The sequence below is a fragment of the Cheilinus undulatus genome, linkage group 6, assembly GCF_018320785.1.
Source record: "Cheilinus undulatus linkage group 6, ASM1832078v1, whole genome shotgun sequence".
NCBI lineage: Eukaryota > Metazoa > Chordata > Actinopteri > Labriformes > Labridae > Cheilinus > Cheilinus undulatus.
This window is the reverse complement of record NC_054870.1, coordinates 6,286,167-6,306,858: the sequence shown is the minus strand read 5'-3', so window position 1 is coordinate 6,306,858 and position 20,692 is coordinate 6,286,167. Positions and strand designations below refer to the sequence as shown.

The 20,692-nt window shown below is 40.3% G+C and overlaps 1 protein-coding gene across 1 annotated transcript in view; it reads left to right on the top strand.

The window, feature by feature from the left end:
- Positions 1–423: 423 nt before the first annotated feature.
- Positions 424–20,692, top strand: part of si:ch211-250c4.3 (uncharacterized protein LOC100535981 homolog) — a 63,197-nt gene continuing 42,928 nt past the window's right edge. Inside the window, exon 1 of the mRNA XM_041790205.1 lies at positions 424–660. Within this exon, the coding sequence (XP_041646139.1) occupies positions 582–660 (79 nt within the window). The 5' untranslated portion in view covers positions 424–581. The remainder of the gene's footprint in view (positions 661–20,692) is intronic.

Below are 20,692 nucleotides of genomic sequence, written 5' to 3'. Positions count from 1 at the left end.
TGTAAACCTGCATCCCCACCCCAACCTCCACCCATATGTTCAACTGGATTTCTAAAATGAGACCCATAAAGCTCCACTTTAGTTTTTATTAGCTGCTCTGTTGTGGTTGTTTTATAACAACAGTAAGAGTCTGAACTATGTTTCTAATTTAATTTAATATGTTATTGTGGTTAAACCAACTGTGAACAACTTTTAGGACACTGGTACCTTGGATTCACCATCATGAAGTCAGCGACCGATGTAAATAAGGACTTTATCTTCTTCTCTAACAGAGCCTGCGTTTCTCCTTCATTCCCTGTTTGCCTTCAGGCTGAGTGTAAATCTCAGCCCTCCACTCCTCCTCCTCCTCCTCCTCCTGGGAGCCCAGCCCCTTCCCTCCTCTCAGCTGGAGGACCTGAATCCCCTCAGTCTCAGTCAGGCAGGCTGAGCAGCAGGCTGGGAAATGCAGCGATCATGACCCCGCTCCAGGACAGCCTCCACACCGTTTCCTCACACAACAGACGCGGCCCCTAAACCTACGGAGGTTTATCTTCTTGTCTTTTCTCTGACTTTACCTCAAACTCTGGATTTATCTGAGCACCATGAGTGTGAAGGGGAGGAAGGCTGGGCTGGTCATCAGCTGGCAGAGGTCACTGTCCATCCTGGCACCGTGGAGGAAAGGTATGCTGCTTCATGATTTCCTTCTTTATAATTTCTACAGCAGAGTTTTAGTTCAAACCTTTAAGAAAAGTCTCATAGTAGTATTTCATGGCATCTCCCATCAAGAGATAAATCCTCTCGTTACTCTTTCTATCCTCTATCTGCCATTCATTCAAGATTCCTACTTCAACAGTCATTTTTCTGTGTAAAACATCATTTTAGTAAAAACAGCAGCTTATAAAAAATTCACAGACAGGTGCATCCAAAAAACATTGGAACATCATGGAAAAGTAAATTTTTCCCCTCAACTGAATTTAAAAAAACCCTTTCTTTTCTTCTAGTTTCATTTAACATAAAGTCAAATATTTAAAACTGTTTTTTTTTAGTCTTTATGAGTTTAGCTAATGAAAATCAAGAATCCAGCCTTAAATATAAGCAAACATAACATCAGTCTAAACAGGGTCAATAATACAGAAATGTCAAGTATATGAAAAGTAACAAAACTTCTTTATTCAGTTGATTTATCATCATCTAGATCAGTGTTTCCCAACCATTTTTCCTTGGAGTCCCCCCCACGCACACACACAAACACACACACTGCTGCCAAAAATCAACATCGATTTGAATGTTTCACTGATGAAACCCAAAAAAGGCCTATGTATGCTTTTCTTAGCAAAATACCTTTGTATAAACTACTTAATAATATACAGCATAACAGATGGTTACAGTTTCTCTGTGGAATTTAGCTTTTGGTAAAAATGGGCAACTAAACAATGTTAGTTCAAATGTATGCATGATCTAAAAATTTTTTAAGCATTTTCTGTTTTACCCAGAAAGCTGTTTTGCAATGCATGTAACTGGTAGCTAAAGTGTGCATTGCAAAAACGTAACCAAAAAAATAAAAATAAAATAAGATGCTTCAAAAATTTTAAATAGTCCGTACGTTTTTAGCCAACATTGTTTTGTGGCCCATTTTTACTTAAAACTCTCGAAACTCATAGAAACTGTACCCATCTGTTACACTGTATAGCCTCGCTTCCTGGCTGGTACAACCAATGAGGCTAATGCTACTACTACTGCTACATACCTCATACAGCTTAACTTAAAAAATACTAAAATATCCCTTTATAGTGCCGTGCACTAACAGAGGTGCCAACTGACTGACTGACAAAACACTGAAATACTAAAACAAATAAGAGCAGTAGAATAATGACAGAAAGGAACAAACATTCACAGGACACTAGGGAAAATAAGTTTGAGAAAAATTTAATTTACTGAATCTGTGATGAAAATAAAAACACAAGTTTACGTAAAAACGTTTTTTTTGTCCTGCAAGAATGATTTATATATGGTTAGCCAATCTCCTGAAGTCCGTCTACATAATCAAACCTGGTCTTGCTGTCTTTCCTCTTTTCCATTCTGTATTTCCAAACACTTTACCTATGACTCTCAACGTCCCCTGTGAGGCATTGTGGGTATATTTTCCAGGCACAAGTCTGGCCAGACTGCACAGTAAAAACTGTGTGTTGATATTAAAATGTTAAACATTTTGATTTAAACTCCTATAGTGAAGAGTCAGCTGTCATTTCAAATATGTGGGCAGAGTTTCCCATCATGCCCTTGGGCAGAGTGTTTATACGTGTTTAAATGAGTTTAGCTGTGTTTTGAAAACTGCTTATTGAACATTCAGTCACTGCTGGGATTCCATTGCTGATGTTTCTGATCGATTGTTGTTGTTGTTTATGCCGTTTGACATTTTTTCACCCTGAGTGAAGTTGTTCATGATGAGCACAACCCCTGAATTCAATCCTTATTACTCTGGTAAAATAAATAAATTAAGTCATACACACCTGATATTGGGCATCTTTTTCACTGTAAATCTTTTTAGGGACCAAAAATCACAAAGTATAGTTTTAACTGCTCAAGTGTCCGAATGTTCTACCCTTTTAAATGACATGTTTTGAAATGAGAAAATCTCCATTTTTTTTAATGATCAGAGGTTAAAAAAATTCATAAACTTCATGATCTTCTCTCCCAGTTTGACCTATGGCTGTGGCTCAGTAGGTAGAGTTGGTTGCACTTAATTGAAAGGTTGTGGGTTTCAACCCGACCTCTTGCATGGGGACGAATCATTGGGCAAGATACTTATCCCACTGCTTTATCAATGGCGTGTAAATGTGTTTGACTGGGATTACTTTCGATTATAACTTGTTCCACACCTTTATTGCATGCAAAATGCACAGGCAATTCTCCATCAACCTCTGCCATCAGTGTGAATGTGGAGTGGATGGAGTCAAAGGGTATGTATAGGTACATGAGGCCTGCTGAGTAAAAGTACTTTGAGTAGTCAGGGTAGAAAAATGCAATTCAAACTCAAGTCCACTGACAAAGAGAGTCAGCATTGTTTAGATTGCACAAATAAGTTGGAAACATTCGGACATATGAGTGAGACTGAGAAATTTTTGACTTTTAAAACATTAAATTACCCTCTCCCATCCAGAAATATACTGATGCATCTTAAAAACTGATCAAAAGGATTCATTTATCCCCATAAACATGAGTTTGTCTTAAAAGAAAGTGGTCTGACAGTTTTGGGTCTTTAGGGCTCAAAAGTTCCCTAGAAAGTCGTCTCAGTTTCCTTTTGTAGCTGTTGTAGTTAAGTGATGACCTACTGACCACATGTCCGGGCACCAGGAAGTTCTCCTTTAATGGCTGGCCTTGTCCATCTAAGTCAGCAGCACAAGCATGAATGAAGTACAGCAACAGAACGGCAGTTTCCTACGGCAGTCTTTGACTTTACACCCGATGTTTGCAGCAGTGAACATGTTGACTCTGCTGTGGCAGACAAGACTATTGCAACTGTTAAAATGAGGGCTTTCTCTGCTTTTAAACTGTTGGATATATTTAATTTTTTAAATCTGAGTTCAGTGTGAATATTCTTTACTGTGAAAGTGATTTATTTGCTCATACTTGCTCTCATGTCCCTGTTCTCTGCTGTGATGTAAAGAAGTGTTAATCCAAGCCCAGAGCATTGTGAAGTCCTGCAGAAGTACACAGGGATTTCTCATTGTCCTCTTTCTTCCCTGTCTAATCCTGGCGTCAGGTTACTCCACATTCCTGGTCCGAGCCTCGCTCAGATATCGCTGTCAGCTTATTTACAGTACGAGCTTCCACACCTGCCGAGCAGCAGATCCTGGCGGCTGCTCTGCGGTGGGAGGCCAGATAAATCTGCTCATTGTTGCGGCCGCGAGGGAGCCTCCACACTCGGCCTGACAGCAGCCACATTGTTTTCATGTTAATGAGTCGAGGAAGAAGAGGCCCTTTGTGAAGATGACACGTTGTGTACAGTGAGGCAGGGTGCGGCTTTGTGTCCGTGTTTTCACGTGTTTGTGTGTATGGATTCATGGCTATAAAATAACACCGTCTTTCTTTAAACTGGAACAACATCTCCTGATGTTAGCTGGTGTGACATGTGACTCAGTTCAAATATGGATCATCCTCATGAAACATGCCCTCTCTGATCATTGTGTAGTGACTAACACCTCAAACATGCACCGCTTTAACGGATTCACTCTCCTGTCATTATTCAGACATGAGGAATCTGAACTGTTACAGTGACTAAGGTAGTAAATATGAAATATTGACTTGGAGTGGGGCCGCTCCCAAAGGTAGAGCATGTGCTATACACAGAGCCTCATCACCTTTAAGGGCCCCAATTTTGTTTTCCCGCACATTTGAAGTTAATGCAAAACTAAAAAGTGCATTTTAATGTTTCGAGATCATGACTTATTGATTCTGGGCTCAGATTTTCTTCAGTCTTTGCCTTTGTGCTCTAAACTGCCTCCTTGTTCTCAGATCTTCTGTTTTTGCTCTAAACATCTGCGTGCTCAAACTTTCTGTGCAAATCATTCTCCTCTCGTTGAGGTTGGCTTTGCTTATTTGTGAAGCAGACAGATTTTCTGTATGGTGAATGAAACTTTTTCTCCATGCACTCAAAACTTTCCTGGCTCTCAAACTTTTACAGTGTGTGTGTGTGTGTGTGTGTGTGTGTGACAGAATGTTGAGACTAACTCAGTGACATCAAAGCAAACTGTGATGAACCAACCAATAGGAAACAGGTAGAGGAAGGACCAATCATGTTAGCTCTGTTGCTGAGCTGTTCTCTGGGAAACATTTGCTTCAATCTCACTAAGAGAGTCCTAACATTCTGTCACAAACACACATCATCTCAGTCCGCTTCCAAGTCCTATCACTCCAACTCAGTTTCTCCTACAGACTTCAATTCGGCTTTTAAAAGTAGACAAATTACCAAGCTACTTATGCCAGTTCCACTTTTTTTGCCATTTCTGAAGATTTTTGATAATTATTGCTAAAGTTTGACAGGGTTTATTGTCATTACACAATAAGAATACAACAAAATTTCATTTGGCAGTCTCCCCTGTTGCAGCAAACACAGTTGTCGAAGCTGTGGTTAGAAATCTGCAGCCTCACGTCATCCATGGAGTGGGGAATCCGTGAAAATGATGCTCGCTACGGCAGGTTTGTGTGGGTGTTGCTGAACAGACAGCGTCCAGGGTGCGAGGGGTCCATCAGAATCCTGGAGGCCCGCTTGTGGAGACGACTCTGTTAGATGTGTTTAACAGCCCCCTCTAGTCTTAACAAAGTCGAGTGTCTGATCTGTTCTGTGGTGGTGTGGCCTACTAGCTCCATGGCTAGGTCCTGAATGTTTTCGTGCAGCCGGGCTTCTGTTTTTATCAGGACAGAGTAGTCCAAGCTGTGGTTAGAAATCTGCAGCCTTGTGTCTTCCATCTTGTTGGTGAGGGAGCGGGTAATTGCGAGAAAGATGTTTGGTACGGCAGGTTTGTGTGGGGCAGCTCTTAGCCTGCAGCCCGGCTCGCCTGCCCCGCTTCTGCCTTCTCGCACAACCCCGTCTCTGCCTCCTCCCCACTAGGCCGTGGGTGTCATGCTGCCTTCGCCTCATCCTCCTTTCAGTCTCCGAGCGCCCCATTCTCCGGATAATCTCAGCCGGGAAAGATGCAAACTCTGAGTGCATGCTTTCGTAGCAGAAGTCAAAGAAGCAGTCTCTAATACACAGAGTGTCAGTTCTGGTATGGGTATAGGGCACCACCGCCATGCTACCTCAATTTTTGCTTGATGAGGGTTATTGGCTCTCTAACTTTAACTATGTCCCTTATGTTTCCTCTGTGTTGGCAACTTTTGGAAGAGTCCACCCACTTTTCTAAAAGCTGCCAACTACGGTCTGCTATTTGGCAAATAAATAAATGAAAACAAAATCCCTAGCTTCACAAATATTCTGTCCTTGCCTTTGAAGATGATGTCATCCTTTGAGGCTTATAAAACATTCTGTCCATGCCTTTAGCCATTCTAGTCCCTGCCCTCTTTCACTGTGAAGCCATACTGTTGTAACTCTTGGCATTGTCTTACTGAAAGAGGCAAGACAGCCTATCACCAACCTTTTAACCTTTGGAATCTTCCAGGTGTTTTTGAATATTCCATAACATTCCCATTCTTTTCTTTGAAAGTGTTGCAGGCATCTGATTAATTTTGTGCTTCTCGAGAAGTGATGCCAAAAACCTTTCCCTCTGTTTTCCCTGATATTGAATAGAGTTTACTGTAGTTGGTGGTGTTTGGGGATGTTGATGTGGGGTTCTAGCTGGGTTGTGGGATTTTGTGTGTTGAATGAGTGGGGCAGTATAGAAGCTTAACTGTTTGCTGCCTTTTGGATTTCTTCTAATGTATTGTTGGTTGATAGGGGGCCTAGGAGGGCTAGCTGCTGCCCTGGTGGCAACTAATGAGGATCCTTTAATATAAGTACATTTTTTACATTATTTTATTCACTATGTGCTCTTTTTTTACGGTCCAAATCAGTGACGTGTGGCTCTTGGGCCACATGTGGCTCTTTTGTGATTATTTGTGGCTCTTTTATGTCTTAATTTGAAATATTTTTCCCCAGAAAACCTTTGTAAAAGGAAACTTTGACCTCAGGAATGAATCACATTAATCTGTTTGTTTCCCAGACTTATACAGAAGGCTTTAATTGTCAAGCTCACCCCTTGGTCCCTTGTAATTTTTATCTACATCTGTCCTTGTTTGTCCTGAAAACGGACATGCAGAAAGGTGCTAATTAAATCATCATTTTTCAACTTTTTAAAAAAAATTTCACTGCTTCAGATCTCCTCAACAACTTCAACACTGACCACTAAAAAAACAAACAAACAAACAAACAAACAAAAAACAAATTCAATGTTACACCCTTTTTATGCCAGTTATTGTACACCACATCACTGCTATTTTTTATGGTAAAAAACACAAAAACACCATAACTCCCATATAAAATGATCTAGAAAAAAAATCTATGGGTCATGTCAATAGTAGTAAAATTGATTTTGATGCATCGAAATTTTTTCTGTAGTGCTGAATGCCATACTTTAGCTACATCCACCCTTGTTTGTCCAAATATGGACATGTAGAAAGGTGTTAATAAAACACTAATTTTTCAACTTTTTAAAAAAACTTTCACTGCTTCAGATCTCTTCAACTTCAACCCTGACTAATGAAGAAAAAAAAAATTCAATGTTACACCCTTTTTATGCCACTTATTGTACACTATGCCTATGACTTGGATTCGTCCATGCTAAACAGATGAGTCCATCCGTGCGTAAAACACGCCAGTTTTACCCTCCTTTTCTCACGCCTCCTCCTCTACCAAATCTAATGCGAGTGAATGCATTTGTTCATGTTAGGTTTATGTACAGGCATAAAGAATCAGAGGATATATGTAGGATATGAACATGACATTTTTTTGCCCTATTTTGCCACTCTTGGCTGCTTCTTGTCCATTTTTGTCACTTTTCTCTCATTTTTTGTCACGTTTTTGCCACTTTTGGATCGTTTTTGCCACCTTTGACTTATTTTTATTGCTACTTCAAGCCATTTTTGCCACTTTTCACCACTGTGGCTCTTGCAAAGGTATTTTTCAACAATTTGGCTATTCGGTTGAGCAGGTTGAGTAACACTGGTCTAAATATTCATCTTAGTAGGCATTACATTTTTTTCTGTGTACCTCACATTTGATGGACACCTTTGCCTGAGGCTGGGGGCTCTTTGGAGCACAAGGCCCCCTGATGATTGTCTGCCTTTGCCTGGTGGTAAAATTATGGGTCCATGGGTGCATGGATGTAACCACGGGGGCTACGGGCCTTTTCTGTTTACATAAAATCCCTCTAAGAAAACCTGGATAAAGCATCCTCTTCCGCCTTTAAGCCCCTCGTTTGGAGGGATGGGAAGTCAAACTCTAAACTGTCAGTAGACATGATCTTGGAGGAGTTTTGACTGCTGTTGCTCTGCTCCTGCACATTCCTGCTTTATCTTAATGGTTCCCGATAAGAGAGAGTGGAGTTGGGGTCTCGGTTAACGGTGATAAAGAGAGGGAGTCTGGGTATCATCCTTAGGGATGATGACGCTGCAGTAGAGGAAGAATTGGAAAACAGAGCTCAGCTCCCAGTGGGGGCTTGTGTTGAGAGATGAAACCATGGATGTCCTGATTCTGCAGGACCAGGAGGAGGTGATAGTGTGGGGGGAATTGGGTGGACGGTGGGGGGTTGCAGCAGTCCACCAAAGACGTTGTAGTTGTAGTCAAAGTGGAACTGAATCATTGCTCAGTATCCTGTGACAGAGAACATGACTTTACTAACAGGCTTTACAGTGTTGAATTACAGCCATAAAACTGTAAACATGAGTGGAATTTATTATATGTAAGGAGTCCGTGCTGACCACTGACCACCCAGAGTGCTGCAGGGCACGGATGTTCCCATCAGCCACCTGTGCTGTAAAAATACCCAGCTTGTCCTGGCCTGTTTACGACCCGAGCTTCTGGAGATCTGAGGGGCCGACCCAAGCCAGTGTTCAGCCTGGGGGCTCGCACATGCCTGCACGTGGGGCCTCAAAACACTGCCACAAACCTCTGAAACCTCTGAAACCTGAGGTCTAAAGCTAAAGGTGAGGCCAGCATCTGTTTAAGGACCAAGGATTAGATCACCTTTAAGGGCCAAGATGATGTTTGAGCTGATGGAAATAAACCTAAGCTGATGAGGATGAGCAGTGTGTGAGAGACCCTGATTATGAAACTAAACATTTAAATATCTATCCTGAGATGTGTTTCTTTGTAAGGATGGACGCTAATTTTAAATATCTGAATGGCAATTTATGTATTTAAAAATGTATTTTTTCCCAATGTTCTTAGCGGCATTAGGCTGTAATGGGGTACTACTGACAGACATCCAAAGTCTGTTTACTAACCTTTATCAAATAACAACAAAAACATTAAAAGAAGAAGAAGAAGAAGAAAGTTGCCTTATCTAAGGACTACATAAGACTTTTTGCAGCATTTTTCCATTATCACAGAGACAAGCCATTCGGCAAAACTGGATAGAAAAGGACCCAAATATGGCCTGCTTCATCAACATTCCATCCTCTGTCTTTGAAGACGATGTCATGTTTTAGAGTTTATAAAACATTTTATCCTTGCCTTTAAAAAAGATGTTATGCTCTAAAGATGATAAAACATTCCATCCTTGCCTTTGAAGATGTCATTCTTTAAGGTTTATAAAACATTCTGCCTTGCCTTTGTTAGATGATGCCATTCACTAAAGATTTTTAAACATTTCATCCTTACCTTGAAAGATGATGTCATCCTCTGAAGCCTATAAAACATTCCATCCTTGCCTTTGGAGATGATGTCAATGTTTAAAGTTTAAAAAAACATTCCATCCTTTCCTTTGAGGATGATGTCATCCTTTGAAGATGAAATCATCCTCTAAAGTTTATACAACATTCCATCCTTGCCTTTGAAGATAATGTCATTCTTTAAGGTTTAAAAAACATTCTGCCCGCGCCTTTATTAGATGATGTCATTCACTAAAGATTTTTAAACATTTCATCCTAACCTTGAAAGATGATGTCATCAATGGAAGCCTAAAAAACATTCCATCTTTGCCTTTGGAGAAGATGTCATCGTTTAAAGTTTAAAAAACATTCCATCCTTTCCTTTGAAGATGATGTTATCCTTTTAAGACTAATAACATTACATCAATGTGTTTGAAGATGATGTCATCCTTTAAAGTTTATAAATAAGTATATCATTTCCTTTGAAGATAATGTCATCCTTTGAATTTTGAAAAGCCTTACATTTTTGCCTTTGAAGATAATGCCATCCTTTAAAGTTTATAACACATTCCTTCCTTGTCTTTGCAGATGACGTCATCCTCTAAAGTTAATAACTCACTCACTCCATGCCTTTGAAGCTTATAAAACATTATAAGCTTATAAAACATTCCTTCCTTACCTTCTGCAAGCAGACCCTTTTCTCTTTCACAGTGAAGCCATGCTGTTGTGACTCTTGCAGAATGTGCTTTGGCATCATCTCACTGAAATAAGCAAGACAACCAATCACCAATAACCTTCTAACTTGTGGAATATTCCAGGTGTTTTTGAGCAGTCCCCAACTTTACCAGTCTTTTTAAAGTTAGAACTAAACAACTCTTTTGTAAAGGCATCTATTTCCTTTTAAAACAATGCTGTAAGTTTCTATTTCTGCTGTAACAATGGACATTTGAACATGGGGGTGCACTAGTTCAGTCTTTTATTGGCTGCTTCGACAACAATTAAATATATATTTAGAAAGTTTCTTTGAAAACAACACTGTAAGGAGCTGAGATTTTCTATTTTTGTGTATACCCTCCTGCTCAGTGCCGGTGTGTTCCTGGTAATTACCTGCAGACAATAAGAAGGGAGCAGGTTGACAGTAATTACATGCTGAGGTAATGTGACCAGCTCAGCTTTGTCCTCAGAGAGCGTGACAGCAGCTGTCCTCATCTCTCCACAACACCATTTTCTCTGCTGTCATTGTCTGCTGTGGCTGACTGAGACGGTTTCCAGTCTCGGTGTTTGACTTAAATCCACAACATATCATTACCTACAGACCGCCTCCCCTCTGCTGCTCCTCACTCATCCTTAAGCTTCTCCATCTAAAAACGTCCTTGAGCCATTTCCCGTCAGGTTCATTTCACATTCCAGGCTCTATCATTGTTGAGTCCTTCACAAAGACAGACTTTAAGGGCTAAAGGTGTTAGAGTATTTAAGACAAAGCTGCCTGGAAGGGAAACGGCGCTCACATCCAGAGGAGAGCAGAGGGCTGCGGGCGTGGGAGTCCACATCAGCAGACTTCTGCTTTGAACACTGGCTCCTTCAGAGACTGAGTCACATATAAATACAGCACAGGTGCACAAGACGTGGTGAAAAAGTACACCTGCTTATCAAGCGAACGTTTAATGAAGCCAGATGTGATGCTGAGGAGGAATTCCTCTGAAACCACATCAGAGTGATTCCAGGTGTTCAAGAGAACGAAAGACGACAGCAGAAAGGCTGTAAAAACACGAAAAAGAGAAGTGGTGTGAAGTCAGAAATACTCCTGAAGTGATGTCACATGAGACCAGGGGTTTGAAAGTGGGGATCCTGACCGACCAGAGGAGCCACTGTACACTGTCCCTCATCAGCCACAACATCATTCAGTCTACGCTGCTTTTTAGATCTGATTATTCACAATAATGTCAGAAGCTTTCAGGGTAGACTTACCGCAAGCCTGAGGGAGAAACCAGCATGGAACCAACCTGGTTCTCAGTTCTCAGCCAACAGAACTACATTACCCACAATCCTATGGTGTCACAGTGATGTCTCTGATTGGCTGAACCCACCCTCATTCAATGCAGTACTTATCATAGATACACGATGATGTAGAAGGCATAAGTTTGTATATCACGCACTTAATTCTGGGAAAAACAGGGTTTATCTTAACCTGACGTGCCAGATCTGGGAAAGCTTCAACAGGAAATGTTTGAGAAAAGGCAGAGGATTTGAAAAAAGTGTGATTGGATGAACGTTCTGTTTGTCACATCTCTACGGGCCAATCAGGACAACAAAACACGTGACAAAGCCGCTGTCGAGCTGCGCATGCGCAGCTACCGAGGAACATCGCGAAACATGGCGACTATAGACATGTCAGTACACGACTTTTGTTGTTTTTAAAAAAACAAACCACTGCTGTTCTTTGTTCTTCTTTTAATGAAGAAATGTCTTCAAGTTCTGATAAAACTGGTGCCTTAGCAGCATTCATGCTAAGCTAAGCTCTTGCTGCTGCTTGTTTACGTCACCCTCTGCCGCGCCTTAAAGTACTGCCTCTTGTCACTGATTGGTCCTGTCACTTTCTAACTGGGCCCAAACGGTTCAGATGGGAGCTTTGCAAGATGGATTCACCAGTGAAAAACAAAGAAATGGGCGTATCCATCTGCTTTGCAAGGTTAGGTTTGTCTGTGATCACTGTCAACAGTACTACATTACCCATAAAGCTAGAGGGTCACAGCGACATCTCTGATTGGCTGATCTCAAATGTAAGCCTGAAACTTTCTGTTGAAATGTTCCATCAAGCACTGCCTCTAGAAGTGAAATTAACAGCTGTTTTTCGACAGTTTAAATAGTGAAATGACCTTTTTTTTAATACAAATACGTGGTTTATCCAAGATCTCAGGCTACAGCACTACATTACCCATGATCCTTGAGTGTTGTTGGCTTGATTGAGTTCCTTGATATTTGTTAAAGTCATGGTAGAGCCGATCAAGCCTCCTCATTTCAAGCTCTATCTTCTCATTACAACACCTCACCTTTTATAAATATCATAAATGTTTCCAGCTCATTTTCCCAAATCTGGATGTTTTTCTAAAGGCAGTGGCCTGAATTCCAACAGCAGCTCTCAATCTCAGAGAAAAAGACAGATCCAGTAAAACGTAAGCAGTGGAAACTCTGAGGCAGTGTGTTTGACTGTAGGTGAATGATTGTCACCAGGTACGCCCATCAAACTGAGGCTGTGCTGTGAGCACTTGCCCATAGAAAGTCCCTGAGGGGGTTTCCTATCTACCTGTAGAATCTGTGGTCCATACCTGAGTCCTTCGTCACGGCTGGTTTACCAGACAAACAGGATTAATACAGCCATAAATGTGACCGATAAATACTGGGGGGCATATTTCTAGGAAATTCACTCTTTGGAAGTAAATATTCATAGGAAATCAAAATAATATGAAACGGTGGTTCTCAACTGGTGGGGCAAGACCTAAAGTGGGTCATAAGGCTGTTTTCAGGATGACATTTCAATAACAGATAAACACTATGTATGTGGACATCAGTACATTTGATTTGACTGTTTCACCTCTAATGGCAACTAAAATCCAACTGTTTTCACAAGACTGCCCCTTATTTACTCTTAAACCAAAGCTGCTTGTCTGTAAACATCTGGGAAGTGAGGAGACCAGTTGATGGAGTTTTTGGAGAGGAATATTGTCCCATTCTTGTCTGATGTAGGATTCTAGCTGCTCAGCAGCCCTGAATATTTGCTGGATTTTGTCTTTACTGATGCTCCATTTGTTTTCTGTTGGTGAAAGGTCTGGACTGCATTCAGACTCGTTTAGGACCCTGACTCTTCTTCTGAAGCCAGGATGTTGTGATGGATGTGGTTTAGCATTTTCTTGCTAAAATAATCAAAGCTTTCCCTACAGAGATTTTGTCTGGATGGGAGCATCTGCTGCTCTAAACCTCTCTCTACTTTTCAGCATTGATAGTGTCTTTCCAGTTGTGTAAGCTGCCCATGTCATGGTCCAGAGGTGTCCAAACTATGCCCTGGGGGTCTAATATGACCCTAAGACCACTTATAATTGATCAGCAGAAAATTTTAAAACCTAAATGAACTAGAAAAGCACTCGGAGAGCGCAGACCTCGGCCATTAGCCCTATCTCCCAAGAGTACACAATCCTTAAAATAATTCCTGGATCCAGATGGTGATCCGGATCACTCCCAAAATCGAATCATTTCCTCCTTATGCCATATCTGACATTTCCTGAAAATTTCAACAAAATCCGTCCACAACTTTTTGAGTTATGTTGCTAACAAACAAACAAACTAACTAACAAACTAACTATCCCTGCTGATCACATAACCTCCTTGGCGGAGGTAAAAATGGCCCACATGAGAACATGAAGCCTGTTCCGGACTGTATGTTTTATCCGTGTTTCTTACTGTCAGAGGAGTTTTGTGTTACTTTGGGGGCTCATCCGGGAGGGTAAAACAAAACTATTCTCGTCTGCCTATAAGAAAACACAAATAAAAGTATAGTTTATGATGACGACATGAATTTATTAGGATCAGTGTGTATTTAAATTTCTGTGCTAAGAGGTGCTACTTTGCCAATTCAGTAAACAAACATTTTGACAGGACAATTTATTGATGTACTTTTTCATGACTTAAACTAAGGCCCCGTCCACACAGAGACGAATTCAGGAGCAAAAGTTTTTTTGTCGTATCGGCGTTTCATCCACACGGAAACAGCGGTTTGGGAGGCCGTCATGGCTACTATTTAAACCGGGTTTCAGAGTGAAAAATTTTGTCTCCATGTGGACAGCTAACCGCGTCTGTCTTGAAACGATTACGTCACACATGGCGTTGCCCACTCACGCCGCATGCTCATGTCAAACCAGAACACCAATGGTGGATTACAGGGTTGTGTTCATACTGCAGATGCTACCGAGCTTTTTAAGGCTTTAACTGCCAAATCTGATGCTCCTTTACCACCACCGAGAACAGCCGACACCACATGTTCTTAAATCCACCACAGACAACAACCAGAAGGGCAACTAGGAGAACGTTTGTGGCAGTTTTCTGTGATCTTCTTCTCGCTTTTGGTGCATTTCCGTGACAATGCTACAGCGCCACTTAGAGTCTTGGCATATGTACTACAGCATTTTCTGTGGTTCTGGGCTTACGCAGACATTTCCTGAAACGACCTCGTATTTACGGAAAACTTTTTCAAAACAAAACAGAAATATAACGCTTCCAACGCTTCCGTCTCCATGTGGAAAAGGACTAAGATACCACTGTAAACTCTTTGGTACATGGAGAGTCATTCTGATTTTGACCTGGGTGGAGCTAGGGCCATCCAGGTCTACCCTGAAATCTGACTGGCCTCTTTAAAATCCTTAAAATTACTATTTGCCTTTTTTGCTATTAACTAGCCAATCCAATCACTAAGGACATCTTTTCCTAAACTAGACTGGATTTACTGATACAGTACCATAAAGGCAAGGTATATGAATGGGGCCCTACCATCCTTATAATTTTCTCTATGTGGACCTCAGTGGAGTTTGGACACTCCCACCATCGGCACTAATGCAACTCCATACCATCAGAGATGCACGCTTTAGAACTGAGCCAGGATAACAAGCTGGATGATCCCTCTGCTCTTGGTTTCCAATGAGATTTCACATTTTGATTAATCTGACCACAGAACTGTCTACATTTGCATTCTAACTAGAAATACTTGTTTCTTTTTATTTGTTTTTGAAGCATGTGAACGCAAACTTTTGGGCAACAATTCGACCCTCACATAATTAACTAGCCCCACGATCCATGGTGTTTTACATGGCATACAGCTTCATTAATGCAGAAATAAGATTTCTACCGGTCACACCACCTCAGAAACCAGTCCAGCCCTTCTTCACTGTTTGTTATATACCTGTAATGGTTTACTGAATGATGCTGGGCTGATCAGGTGCAAACAGTCAGTGAATATTGTGGGAACAGTGTTGGAAGAAAAACAGAAAGTTCTGCTCCTGTCAGACTATCAGAGGGATTCCTTCCTTCCTTGAGGCAAGCAGAGAGGTTGTTATCCTCTAAATTTGTAGAGGCATTAAGGCGATGTGTTATTTGTTAATTTAGGCTTTAAACTAATAAAGTTGACTCTGATTGTTGTGAAAAGAAATCCTGATCAGAACCAAAACATCCTTATTTGTTTCCTGAGACCTGGTTTAGCCGCTGACCTACTTTCTCTCCTTGGTATTTTGCCCTCAGTTGTATTCATACCCCTGGAAAGGTAGCTCTCAATGTGTTGCATTGTTGAAATTCCAGAGTCACGTTTTGATCTCTACAGGAGAGTCCAGGTCGCAGGTCGCTCCCTGAATCTTCAGAGGGGGTCAGGAGGCTTTTCTTCCTGAACAATGACTCAATAAAATGCTCAATAAAAGACTGGAACCTGGATCAGTGACGGACAGCTTTATAGTCAGACGACATCTGGGTCAACAGACGTCGACACGTGAATGAAACAGCCGTTAATGTGCTAACAGGTTCAGTGCCAATGTTAACCTCTTGTCAGTGCATGTTCAGGAGGCTGTAAAACACCGTCTGTCTAAAGAGCATGTTCAACCAGAAATTTCATCGACTCATGATCATCCGTCAAAGTCAGAATGAGTATAAACACCCGGTCTCTGCTGTCTCTGCTCCCTGAAGGTCAAACGCTTCAGGATTTGAACCAGGGCCCGTTGGAGAGGCCGGGTGAGGTGACGATGACCTCAGAGACAGAAAGCTCTAGAAACTGATTTCTTGATTCACAAAAAGGACGGGCCAGCTTTTGCAAACAGGCAACCGATAAAATAAGAACAATAGACACAGTAAATGGTCCCCTAACTGTTCTGCAGAGAAAACAGCCTCTTGAACAATTATACATTCATCTAGGTAAAAGATAACAGGAGCAAATGATGAGTAATCTCTGGAACTTTAATTTGGAGGCAACCCTTTCAGTTTTACAGATGACATATGAATGTCAGATGGAGGACAAGAGTGAAGAAGAGCAGTTCTGAATCAATGTTGATGGAGTAAGGTTGGTACGTTAACGCTCTAGGTTTGGCTGCATCAGAACATTTCTACATTCACTGGCTGTGATTCCTACACTTCTGAAAAAAGGGATTTTCACCACAGGTTAACTTATTTACTTGGAGAAGGTGATCCAGATCTTTAATGACTTAGACCCACAGGCCTCCTACTACAGGTCTAGACAGATGAGGGGAGACCAGAGTCTACAAGAGTCTAGGACTGAGCTAAGACGCTAGCTGAGCCTCTTTAACAGCTTTTCTCCTCAGTCTTGTCATAAACATAATTTTATATGTTTAACCTAATGCATTCTGTGGGGTACTGGTTCTACCAGAGGGTTCCCTACCTTTGTTCTTTAGGGGCCCCTCCATCATATCTAAGAAAAGCTAAGACCCTCCCCCCATAAGTCAATGTTAGCGTACATAGCTAACATTAGCTTTCTAGCTTTGTTAGGACCCACTTGAAAAACTAAATATGAATTTTATTTTATTTTTTCATTGAGAATACCCTCACATAATAGGTCATGGACTTGTCCTTGACAAAAGATCTGTGTATAAACTATTACCATGACAACCATGCTGTATACAAGCCACTTTAGAAATAAAAGAGTATCCGTGAGTTTTAAGGAAAAATGAAAAGTTCTCAAATTTAAAAAGTCATTAATTTACTAGATAACTAAGTAAAAAAATTCCACCCCAGTTTTCAGTTTGGTTCCTTGAGTTTTAATATAAATAGTTTTTACTTTTTAACTCTGAAATTCTGAGTTTATTTTCTTGTTAATAAATTATGTTACAATCTTGCAAAGTTTAGATAGTTTTAGATATTTTTCCAAATTTGGACTTTTTTTTGCTGAAAAATATAAGATTAACCTTTATTTATGTTTTCATTAAAAAAAAAAAAAACAACATCTTTTAGGGTAGCCCTAATAGACTCTACTGGCCTGCATGTAAGGCAAGAATGGAATGTTATTTGAAGTTTGAAGGATGATGTCATCTTTCTAAAGCCTCTTAAGGGCTTAAAAGATGACATCATCAAAGGTGGAGGATGGAATGTTGGTGGAATTGGCCTTTAAAATCCATTTTTTACAAAGAGTGGTCCACAATTGGAAACTATCGGAAGACTTTCCAAAACTTTTCCGTACAATGCCAACAACATAAGGGAAAGAGATGTTCTGGGTTCTTTTGGGACCTCCTGGGTGAGGTGTCCATGCATTCTTGGAGTCATTTTGGTAGGCCGGCCAATCCTGGGAAGGTTCACCTCTGTTTACAGTTTTCTCTATTTGTGGATAATGGCTCTCAGTGAAGTTGGCTGGAGTCCCAAAGACTTTTAGGCTGAAGTAAAGAAATTATGTAGGAATTATCACTTTATTTCAAACATTATGTCTTATTTCTAAGAAACTACTTGGTAAAATACCAAATAATTGCAGAGATTGCCACAACATTGTTAGTGTAAGGTTAGGGGTAGGGGGTTAGGGTATGGGAAAAACACCACCTTATTACCAGAGAATTACCACAATATTATGAGTGTTAGGGTTAGGGTTAGGGGGGTTAGGGTATGGGTAAAACACCACCTTATTACCAGAGAATTACCACAATATTATGAGTGTTAGGGTTAGGGGTAGGGGGTTAGGGTATGGGAAAAACACCACCTTATTACCAGAGAATTACCACAATATTATGAGTGTTAGGGTTAGGGTTAGGGGGGTTAGGGTATGGGTAAAACACCACCTTATTACCAGAGAATTACCACAATATTATGAGTGTTAGGGTTAGGGTTAGGGGGGTTAGGGTATGGGAAAAATCCTACCTTATTACCAGAGAATTTCAATGAGGAATTACTTGATAGTTCTTACATTATTACTAGGTAAATACTTCCTTATTTTTGAGAAGTTATTGCATGATTACCAATTATGAATATAATTTCAAGATAATTAGGGCCCAGTAAAATAAAGTTCCACCATATTTAAATTAGTTTGATGATCCGTAACATTCAAGTGTGGCAAATATGCAGAAACTTAAGAAACCAGTTAGAGGGAAAATCCTTTTTCTCAGCTCTGTAAGATCTTGATTCTGATCCAGGTTTTTGGTTCTATGTGGTCTGTCATTCCTGAATAACAAACTGCTATCATAACAACCAGACAGTTTAGGAGGACCCTGGCCAATCATATCAATTATTTTGTGTATGGTTAATGTTCTGTATTTGATGTTGTATCAAAGTCTACTATTGGCTCTTCTTCAGCCTGTCTCCAGGCTGTTGATTGGTTTGAAGGTCTGATGGCATTGAGAGGAGAGCAGAGTTCTTTTAAACGACCTCACGTATCGTAGTAAAGCTGCTTTGTTTACGCTTCACGCCATCCTACAGTACATGGCGGTTTCTTCATCACAGGTTATCTCTCTGCTCTCTAACCTTGTAAATTCCTCTGGGTGGTGTCTGAAGTACAGAAGCTTTCCTCACTCACTGATTACACAACCATAAAAACTCTCATGACATGAACAGGAGCTGCCTCCTGTCAGGTTTACAGTCCTCTGAGGGATTCATATTTTCTCTGATGGTACAGTCCAGCAGTGAGAATGTTCAGGTCGGTTCTGCTTGTTTCTCAAACTGACACTCTCGGATTTTTCTCTGTGGTGTACGAAATGTTCTCTGAGCTCTAAACGTATTTCTGCTCTTAGATTTTTCAACCAACCAATAGGAAACAGGTAGAGGATGGACCAATCATGTTCTCCCTGCCTGTTGTTGCTGGGCTGTTCTTTGATCTCACTAAGAGAATCACAACATTCTATCACACACACACACACACACACACGGTAAAAGTCTGAGATCCAAGAAAAGCTTTGTATGTCACACAGAAAAAAAAGAGAGAAAGTCTGATTTATTCGCAAATTACTCCAAAAAAAGAGATTCAAGAGAGGATCGTGTAAACATGTTTTATGCCTCAAACAATATATTTAATTGAAATTTTCAGCACATTTCAGGTTAAAGAAATATTGCGCATTGCAAATTGCAGCGGGACATATTACAATTTAATTTTAAATTTGGATTTATTGCTGGCTTTAAAAGTAAATTAATACACCTTAAAAAAAGATTTTCCTCTGATGACAGGTACATTTCAGTATTTGTTTCAAGATTTAAACTCATGTATCTCCTTTCCATTGGATAACAAAGCTGGTTTTCCTGAGATCAGTGAAAATTCCTCAAGAAATGACCAAATTTTAACCCACTGCCTCGGAAAAATGGAGTAAAAGAGATGAAAGCATGTGCTTCTGTACTGATTTCACTTACAATCAAACAAAACAATCACTGTTTCTGTGTTCTCATCAAAAAAGGAAGATCAAAGAATGAAATACTGGCACTGTAACATTCTTCTATCACAGCACCTTCACAAAGTTACGCAAACAAGAAAAGAATGTGACATTAATAGTATTCTGTTCTTTGACCTTTTTTATTTGACACTTTTATCTCATTTTTGTCCCTTTTCAAAAATGTTCACCACTTTTCACCCATTTCAGCTACCTTTGCCATTAAATACCACTCGTTTCCTCTTTTGTTGCCCATTTTGCCACTCTTGATACTTTTTTTGCCAGTTTTAGTCACTACTGTCTCATTTTTCTGCCACTTTTTTTTTTTTTTTTTACCAATTTTGGACCATTTTTGCCCCTTTCACTTTTTTCACCACCTCCTTGCCCATTTTGCCATTAAATACCACTTGTTTCCTCTTTTTTTTACGCCATTTTTGCAACTTCTTTTAGCCACTTTTTCCCCATTTTTGCCCTTTTTCACCCCTTTTTGCCCATTTAAGCCACCTTTTGCCATTACATACCACTTGTTTCCTATATTTTTGCCCTTTTTTGCCACTCTTGACTGCTTTTTGCCCATTTTAGTCATTCGTCTCTCATTTTTCTGCCACGTTTTTGCCACTTTTGGACCATTTTTGCCACATTTACCTTATTTTCATTGCTACTTCAAGCCGTTTTTCCTCTTTCCACCACTTAGATTGTGGTTCTTGCAAAGGTATTTTTCAACAATTTGGCTCTTTGGTTGAGCAACACTGCTCTACAGTGAAGAGATTTAGCTTCAAGCCAAACAATCTGAGGTGGTTTACCTTTAGGCTAATGTATAATAAAAGCCAGGGGCCAAAAGATACAGTCATTATAGATGTTCTGTACATCAATAGAAGTCTGTTCTTTGAACGCTCTTATTTGATGCAAAAACAATAAAATGGAAAATTAACCATTTTTATGTATCGATTTCTTTTTAGGAAAACAAAAAAAAAAGAGATTTTTTTGTTTGT